Raw genomic sequence first — 9,808 nt, 5'->3', positions numbered from 1 at the left:
ATGGCGGCCGTAGTAATGGTGGCGGTAGTGGTAATGATGGCGGTCGTAGTAATGATGATGATAGTAGTAATGGTGGTGGTAGTAGTAATGATGATGGTAGTAGTAATGATGGCGGCCGTAGTAATGATGGCGGCCGTAGTAATGATGATGATAGTAGTAATGATGGCGGCCGTAGTAATGGTGGCGGCCGTGGTAATGGTGGCGGCCGTGGTAATGGTGGCGGTAGTGGTAATGGTGGCGGTAGTGGTAATGGTGGCGGTCGTAGTAATGATGATGATAGTAGTAATGGTGGTGGTCGTAGTAATGATGGTGGTCGTAGTAATGGTGGTGGTCGTAGTAGTGGTGGTGGTAGTAGTAGTGGTGGTGGTAGTAGTAGTGGTGGTGGTAGTAGTAGTGGTGGTGGTAGTAGTAGTGGTGGTGGTAGTAGTAGTGGTGGTGGTAGTAGTAGTAATGGTGGTGGTAGTAGTGGTGGTGGTGGTGGTAGTAGTGGTGGTGGTGGTGGTGGTAGTAGTGGTAATGGTGGTGGTAGTAGTAGTGGTGGTGGTAGTAGTAGTGGTGGTGGTAGTAGTAGTGGTGGTGGTAGTGGTGGTGGTAGTAGTAGTGGTGGTAGTAGTGGTGGTGGTGGTAGTAGTAGTGGTGGTGGTAGTAGTAGTGGTGGTGGTAGTAGTAGTAATGGTGGTGGTAGTAGTAATGGTGGTGGTAGTTGTAGTAATGGTGGTGGTAGTGGTAATGGTGGCGGCCGTAGTAATGATGGCGGCCGTAGTAATGATGATGATAGTAGTAATGATGGCGGCCGTAGTAATGGTGGCGGCCGTGGTAATGGTGGCGGTAGTGGTAATGATGGCGGTCGTAGTAATGGTGGTGGTCGTAGTAATGGTGGTGGTAGTGGAAATGGTGGTGGTAGTGGAAATGATGGTGGTCATAGTAATGATGGTGGTCATAGTAATGATGATGATAGTAGTAATGATGGTGGTAGTGGTAATGATGGTGGTAGTAGTACTGGTGGTGGTAGTAGTAGTGATGGTGGTAGAAGTAATGGTGGTGGTAGTGGTAATGATGGTGGTCATGGTAATGATGATGATAGTAGTAATGATGGTGGTAGTGGTAATGATGGTGGCAGTAGTAATGATGGTGGCCGTAGTAATGATGATGGCAGTAGTAGTAGTGGTGGCGGTAGTAGTAGTGGTGGCGGTGGTAGTAGTGATGGCGGTGGTAGTAGTGATGGCGGTGGTAGTAGTAATGGTGGTGGTCGTAGTAATGGTGGTGGTCGTAGTAATGGTGGTGGTCGTAGTAATGATGATGATAGTAGTAATGATTGCGATAGTAGCAATGATGGGTGGTCGAGTAATGATGGTACGAGTAACGATGGTAGTAATGATGGTGGCTTTAGTAATGATGGTGGTCGAGTAATGAATGTGGTCGTAGTAATGAATGTGGCCGCAGACGATGGCGCTGAGTAATGATGGCGTCGAGAATGATGGCTGGTCGAGGCTGATTAAGTACGAGTAATGGTGGCCGTAGTGGTAATGATGGTGGTCGAAAGTAATGATGATGGCAGTAGCAATGATGGTGCAATCATTAGTACGAGTAATGATGGTGGTAGTAATGATGGTGGTCGAGTAATGATGGCAGGTCGAAAATGATGGTGGCAGGTAATGATGGTGGTCGTAGGTAACGATGGTGGTAGTAGTAATGATGGTGGTAGTAGTACGATAGCGTCAGTAGTAATGATGGCTTTAGTAGTAATGATGATGGTAGTAATGATGGCGCTTCTAGTAATGATGGCAGTAGTAATGATGGCGTCGACGTGGTGGCTATTTAGTAATGGTGGCGGCCGTACTTGGTGGCGTAGCGGTAATGGTATTTAGTAATGATGGTGGTCGAGGTAATGATGGTGGTCGAAATGATGGCGGTCGAGTAATGATGGTGGTCGAGTAATGATGGTGGTCGAGTAATGATGGTGGTCGTAGTAATGATGGTGGCCTACGATGGTATCGAAAGTAATGATGGTATCGAGTAATGATGGTAACGAGTAATGATGGTAACGAGTAATGATGGTGCATCGAGTAATGATGGCAGTATTTGATGGTGGCAGTAGCAATGATGCATGTCGAGTAAACGATGGCTGCAGTGGCACGACGATGGCAGCAGCAATGATGCTGCGCCGTGAGCAATGATGGCTACGCAGCAGCAATGATGCATACCAGGTAGCAATGGTGGCTACGCCGCGAGTAACGGTATGCGTAGTGGCACGATGGTATTTGTAATGATGATGGCAGCAATGATGGTAACGAGTAACGGATGGTATTCCAGTAACGATGGCAGGTCGCAGCAACGATGGTGTATCGAGTAACGATGGTGGTCGTGAGTAACGATGGTGCATTCAGCAATGATGGCGAAACGTGAGTATGATGGTGGCAGCAGTACCGGTGGCAGCAGCACGGCGGTGCAAGTAGTAACGGCAGGCAGCAGCAACGGCGGCGGCAGCAGTGGCGGCGCAGCAGCGGCGGTGGCAGCAGTAGCGGTGGCGGCAGCAGTGGCAGGCAGCGCAGGCGGTGGCAGCAGCAGGTGGCAGCAGCAGGCGGTGGCAGCAGCAGTGGTGGCGGCAGAGTGGCGGCAGCAGCAGCGCGCGCAGCAGCAGCGGCGGCAGCAGCAGCGGCGCGGCAGTGGCAGCAGCAGTAGTGGTGGTGGTAGTAGTAGTGGTGGTGGTAGTAGTAATGGTGGTGGTGGTGGTAGTAGTGGTAATGGTGGTAGTGGTAATGGTGGTGGTAGTAGTGGTGGTGGTAGTAGTGGTGGTGGTGGTAGTAGTAGTGGTGGTAGTAGTAGTGGTGGTGGTAGTAGTAGTGGTGGTAGTAGTAATGGTGGTAGTAGTAATGGTGGTAGTAGTAATGGTGGTGGTAGTAGTATTAGTAGTGGTGGTGGTAGTTGTAGTAGTAATGGTGGTGGTAGTTGTAGTTGTAGTAATGGTGGCGGTAGTAGTAATGGTGGCGGTAGTTGTAGTACTGATGTAATGGTGAGGATGACAGTTATAAGTTAGTTATTGTTTCCTTTTCCATGTTGAGCCTTTTATATTTATTAGATTTCTAATTGACTGTTACCATAGTATTGTTATTCTCTTTATTTGTATTATTTACTACCATATTATTATTCATTATTTTATTTCAGTGTATATTGTATACATTGTTGCTAAGGCAATATAGACACATTGTTTTCATGTCAATAAAGCATGAATTTGAATGTGAGACAGAGACAGACAGAGAGACAGACAGAGAGAGAGACAGAGAGAGAGACAGAGAGAGAGACAGAGAGAGACAGAGAGAGAGACAGAGAGAGACAGAGAGAGAGAGACAGAGAGAGACAGAGGAAGACAGAAAGAGGGAAGAGAGAGGAGAGAGAGAGGGAGAGTGATATTAAGGTAAAGAGGGAGGTGGTGTTGTACCTGTCGTCTATGTGTGTGAGAGAGAAGAACTGACAGAGATGTAGTGTGTGTGTTAACTCACTGCTTGTCATGTGGGAGACTTTCTCCATCTTCTTGAGGACAGAGTCCATCCTAGAACCTGTCTGGTCCATCTCCTCTCCAAACTCTCCTAGCATACTGGAACATACAGGACAAAATAGGTGTTAGGCACATACACGTTTGAGTGATTTAACAGACGTTCTTATCCAGAGCGACTTACAGAAGCAATTAGGTTAAGTGCCTTGCTCAAGGGCACAAACAGATTTTTCACCAAGTCGGCTCAGGGCTTCAAACCAGTGATCTTTTGGTTACCGGCCCAACGCTCTTAACCACTAGGCTACCTGCTGCTTACACACACACACACTTAGACCGTTGAGACACACACAGCAAACCGTCTAAAACACCCCTAAAATACTGGAACATACAGGAGAATCCCTCAAACAATGAACACGTAAAGTACACACTCACTGAACCCTTTAAACACACGCGTCTCAGCATGGGAAGTTTACTGTGAGATTACATGACAACAATGGAATTCACATGTAAACATTCAGCACACAGAGGCTCCTTGAACCCTTCAAACACACGCCTCTCAGCATGGGAAGTTTACTGTGAGATTACATGACAACAATGGAATTCACATGTAAACATTCAGCACAGAGGCTCCTTGAACCCCTTCAAACACACGCCTCTCAGCATGGGAAGTTTACTGTGAGATTACATGACAACAATGGAATTCACATGTAAACATTCAGCACACAGAGGCTCCTTGAACCCTTCAAACACACGCCTCTCAGCATGGGAAGTTTACTGTGAGATTACATGACAACAATGGAATTCACATGTAAACATTCAGCACACAGAGGCTCCTTGAACCCTTCAAACACACGCCTCTCAGCATGGGAAGTTTACTGTGAGATTACATGACAACAATGGAATTCACATGTAAACATTCAGCACACAGAGGCTCCTTGAACCCTTCAAACACACGCCTCTCAGCATGGGAAGTTTACTGTGAGATTACATGACAACAATGGAATTCACATGTAAACATTCAGCACACAGAGGCTCCTTGGAACCCTTCAAACACACGCCTCTCAGCATGGGAAGTTTACTGTGAGATTACATGACAACAATGGAATTCACATGTAAACATTCAGCACACAGAGGCCTCTCCTTGAACCCTTTAAACCACCAGCACTTGCACTTGGAGCAAGGCGGTTATCTCTCAACAACAACTGCCGTCCGTCCGGGGGCCGATGACGTCGATTAAAGGCTTTCTGATTCAGAGGGGTCGGGTTAAATGTGGAAGACATTTCGGTTGAATGTATTCAGTTGTACAACTGACTAGATATGTCCTTCCTTTACACACACACACATGAGGCGGCTATTTAAGTCAGGATAACCAGTGGAAGAGGGAGGTGTGGTCCCTTAAGGAAAGCAGGTGGAGAGGTTCCAACCCCTATTCCTTTCCCATTACTCCCATTGACCCTCAACAGTAAGTGAGTGAGTGAGTGAGTGAGTGAGTGAGTGAGTGAGTGAGTGAGTGAGTGTGTGTGTGTGTACTCACACAGCCTGCTGGTCTAGTTCATCTCCGATGCGTCCTGACATGTCTTTCAGTACTCTGATGCTTCCTGTCACCAGCTCCAACTGCTCATCCTGGTCCTGCATGATCAACTGTGGAGAACACCATCATCATCCTCCTCCTCCTAACCCCAACCCCAACCGTAGCTTCATGTCCACACCGCAGCTCAGCCCTAAATCATCATCATCATCATCATCCTCCTCCTCCTAACCCCAACCGTAGCTTCATGTCCACACCGCAGCTCAGCCCTAAATCATCATCATCATCATCATCCTCCTCCTCCTAACCCCAACCGTAGCTTCATGTCCACACCGCAGCTCAGCCCTAAACCATCACCATCATCATCATCATCCTCCTCCTAACCCCAACCGTAGCTTCATGTCCACACCGCAGCTCAGCCCTAAACCATCACCATCATCATCATCATCCTCCTCCTAACCCCAACCGTAGCTTCATGTCCACACCGCAGCTCAGCCCTAAACCATCATCACATGAGCCATCATCTTGTTCCTTAAATATCAAGGAGACACAGAAACCTTCACGCTAACCCTCTTCCCTCCCTCCATCCTACCTGCTGCTGTTCCTGTTGATCCTGGATGTATCTGGAGTTGGTTGACACCAGGTGAGACTCCAGACCATCAGACCTGTCCTGCCCAGACGCACCCATCAGAGCCTGAGATAGACAGAGGCCAGCTGATGTTACACCGTGTCAGACAGGAGATGCCTGTATAAGTCAACGTGTATCAACATAAAGGTGTGCAGAGAGAGAGAAATAGTGTGTAGACAGGCAAAAACCAACCTGTCTGTTCTTCTTCTCTGCCTGGGCCACAACAGAGGGACTGGAGAGTTGATCCTTCATCTCCTACACACAACACCACAGTGTGCACGACAACAACACAGTGTTGCTTCAGTAGCCACGACAACACACAGTGTTAGCCACGACAACACACAGTGTTAGCCCACCACAACACACAGTGTTAGCCACGACAACACACAGTGTTAGCCACGACAACACACAGTGTTAGCCACGACAACACACAGTGTTAGCCACGACAACACACAGTGTTAGCCACGACAACACACAGTGTTCGCTGCGAAATCACCTTTTCTTTTCCGTTATAGAGGTAGGTTAAGGGGGATACCTAGTCAGTTGTACAACTGGATGCATTCAAATGAAATGTGTCTTCCACATTTAACCCAACCCCCCTGAATCAGAGAGGTGCGGGGGGCTGCCTTAATCGACATCCACGTCTTCGGCACACAGGGAACAGTGGGTTTACTGCCTTGCTCAGGGGCAGAACGACTGATCTTTTTCCTTGTCAGCTCAGGGATTCAATCCAGCAACCTTTGGGTTACAGGCCCAACGCTCTAACCACTAGGCTACCTGCCGGTGACAGACAGGGGAGATATTACACCGTGTTACCTGTACGGCCTGCCGTGTTCGCTCCAAAGTCTCTCCTCTCCTGCAGCTCATTCTCCCCCAGACGGAACTTCCCGGGTTGGACTCAACGATACCTGGGAGAGGGTCAAGGCTCAACACACACAGATCTCAGGGTTCTCCTCAGGAACGGTTAGGAATGTGGTTCTGCCGAGTACGGCAGTGTAGGAGCCCGGAGGGCAGTGCCACCCCTTTGGACTCAGAGATTTGTTTTTGAACACCTGTAACTACACACACACAGGCCTACGCTCTACACACACACACACACAGGCCTACGCTCTACACACACAGGCCTACGCTCTACACACACACACACAGGCCTACGCTCTACACACACACACAGGCCTACGCTCTACACACACCTCATTCATATCAGCTGTCCTGCTCCAGATATCATAGTCTCGGACTCAGTTGGTCTTTGGGCCAGTTTGTGTTTGTATATTCTCTCCCCCTCTTTCTATAAGGAAGGACAGACTATACACCTCTCCCCCTCTTTCTATAAGGAAGGACAGACTATACACCTCTCCCCCTCTTTCTATAAGGAAGGACAGACTATACACCTCTCCCCTCTTTCTATAAGGAAGGACAGACTATACACCTCTCCCCTCTTTCTATAAGGAAGGACAGACTATACACCTCTCCCCCTCTTTCTATAAGGAAGGACAGACTATACACCTCTCCCCCTCTTTCTATAAGGAAGGACAGACTATACACCTCTCCCCCTCTTTCTATAAGGAAGGACAGATTATACACCTCTCCCCCTCTTTCTATAAGGAAGGACAGACTATACACCTCTCCCCCTCTTTCTATAAGGAAGGACAGATTATACACCTCTCCCCCTCTTTCTATAAGGAAGGACAGACTATACACCTCTCCCCCTCTTTCTATAAGGAAGGACAGACTATAATCACTACCACCCCACCATCTCTCATACCTTCTTTTGTTGGAAGTGTATGTAATATCTGTTTAGAAACACAAGCCTCATCCCCTCTTTCTATGAGGAAGGACAGTTCCATATCTCTACCCCACCTCCCCATCCCTTCTCTCTCATGGGCAATTCCGCTTTCACATACATTTAAAACTATGCCAAACAAAAAAACTTTCAAAGTTCAACCAACCATACAACTATATGCACAAGCACTACATTTAACAATTTACACAGAACATTTTATAAAAAACGACTTAGTGGAAGAACTGTTGGTTATTGAACTACAGTAAGTGAAGTGGATTTACACGGTAACGCATTTACGGTAACGGAATTACATCATGGTCCCCTATACTACACAGAAACTGCATAATTATGGATGTCATTCTCCTCATGTTTCACAAGTTTAGACATCACACCGCAGCAGACCAAAGCAGTGTAGAGTTCAGTACAATACAGTAGAGTTCAGTATAGTTCAGTTCAGTAGAGTTCAGTAGAGTAGAGTACAGTAGAGTAGAGTTCAGTAGTAGAGTTCAGTAAAGTAGAGTTCAGTACAGTACAATAAAGTACAGTAGAGTACAGTTCAGTACAGTACAATGCAGTAGAGTTCAGTACAGTATAGTACAGTTCAGTACAATACAGTAAAGTAGAGAACAGTACAATACAGTACAGTAAAGTACAATGCAGTAGTGTTCAGTACAGTACAGTAAAGTACAATGCAGTAGAGTTCAGTACAGTAGAGTACAATACAGTACAGTAAAGTACAATGCAGTACAGTACAGTAGAGTTCAGTACAGTACAATTCAGTACAGTAAAGTAGAGTTCAGTTCAGTATAGTTCAGTACAGTAGAATACAATAGAGTTCAGTACAGTACAGTAAAGTAAAGTACAATGCAGTAGAGTTCAGTAGAGTAGAATACAGTACAGTTCAGCACAGTAAAGTAGATTTCAGTTCAGTAGAGTTCAGTACAGTGCAGTAGAGTTCAGTACAGTACAATACAGCACAGTACAGTAGAAAACAGTACAGTTCAGTACTGTACAGTAAAGTAGAGTTCAGTACAGTACAGTACAGTACAATACAGTAGAGTACAATACAGTACAGTAAAGTAGAGTTCAGTACAGTACAATACAGTAGAGTACAATACAATACAGTACAGTAAAGTAAAGTTCAGTACAGTACAATACAATAGAGTGCTCTACTTTTCTTTACTGTACTCCACTATTATTTTGTATTGGACTGTACTATCCAAACATAATTCTTTAATTGGTTCAGATTTGGTCCAGTCCAGTCCGCCTGTGGATGTTGAAATCAAGGTCAGGCTGGACTGACCAAATTTCAACTACTCTTCACGTCCATATACGTCCGGTGTCGGTTGGTTCTCAGTGGAAGAGGATGCTGGTTACAGTAAATGGAAAGAGAAGAGGCTCATGGGTAGGTATTGGTAAGAGCTGGGAGAGGTGACATTAACTGGAGAGGGGGGAAGGGTACTCCAGAATCAGACTGTTTTAACACTCTTGGTTTGACCACCAGACAACAGAAAGACAAAGAAACAGTTATGAGCTGAACATAACAGTCAGTGGAAGAGAGGACAGTAACAGGAGACACTATGAGCTGAACATAACAGTCAGTGGAAGAGGAGTCGGCAGGAGACACTATGAGCTGAACATAACAGTCAGTGGAAGAGAGGTCAGTAGCAGGAGACACTATGAGCTGAACATAACAGTCAGTGGAAAGAGGACAGTAACAGAACACTATGGCAGACATAACAGTCAGTGGAAGAGGTCAGTAACAGGAGACACTATGAGCTGAACATAACAGTCAGTGGAAGAGGTCAGTCAGTAGCAGGAGACACTATGAGCTGAACATAACAGTCAGTGGAAGAGAGGTCAGTAGCAGGAGACACTATGAGCTGAACATAACAGTCAGTGGAAGAGAGGACAGTAACAGGAGACACTATGAGCTGAACATAACAGTCAGTGGAAGAGAGGACAGTAGGAGACACTATGAGCTGAACATAACAGTCAGTGGAAGATTAGTGGCGGAGGGCACTATGAGCTGAACATAACATTCAGTGGAAGAAGAGGTCAGTAGCAGGAGACATATGAGCTGAACATGATCATTGGAAGAGAGGTCAGTAGCAGGAGACACTATGAGCTGAACATAACAGTCAGTGGAAGAGAGGACAGTAACAGGAGACACTATGAGCTGAACATAACAGTCAGTGGAAGAGAGGTCAGTAGCAGGAGACACTATGAGCTGAACATAACAGTCAGTGGAAGAGAGGTCAGTAGCAGGAGACACTATGAGCTGAACATAACAGTCAGTGGAAGAGAGGTCAGTAGCAGGAGACACTATGAGCTGAACATAACAGTCAGTGGAAGAGAGGACAGTAACAGGAGACA

The 9,808-nt window shown here is 46.5% G+C and overlaps 1 protein-coding gene across 1 annotated transcript; it reads right to left on the bottom strand.

Moving 5' to 3' along the window:
• Positions 1 to 3,393: 3,393 nt before the first annotated feature.
• LOC135530916 (syntaxin-10-like) lies at positions 3,394 to 6,519 on the bottom strand (the record flags this gene model as incomplete). The annotated part of the gene is made up of 5 exons (XM_064959087.1): positions 6,466 to 6,519; positions 5,842 to 5,904; positions 5,614 to 5,715; positions 5,028 to 5,134; positions 3,394 to 3,595 (listed from the first exon to the last, which is right to left on the bottom strand). Coding segments are annotated over exons 1-5 (525 nt in total), but the record flags the coding sequence as incomplete, so codon positions are not given.
• Positions 6,520 to 9,808: the final 3,289 nt, after the last annotated feature.

Source organism: Oncorhynchus masou, unplaced genomic scaffold (assembly GCF_036934945.1).
Source record: "Oncorhynchus masou masou isolate Uvic2021 unplaced genomic scaffold, UVic_Omas_1.1 unplaced_scaffold_1459, whole genome shotgun sequence".
In the NCBI taxonomy this organism is placed as follows: Eukaryota; Metazoa; Chordata; class Actinopteri; order Salmoniformes; family Salmonidae; genus Oncorhynchus; species Oncorhynchus masou.
The sequence above is the reverse complement of the archived record's forward strand: the minus strand, read 5'-3'. Positions and strand labels throughout refer to the sequence as shown.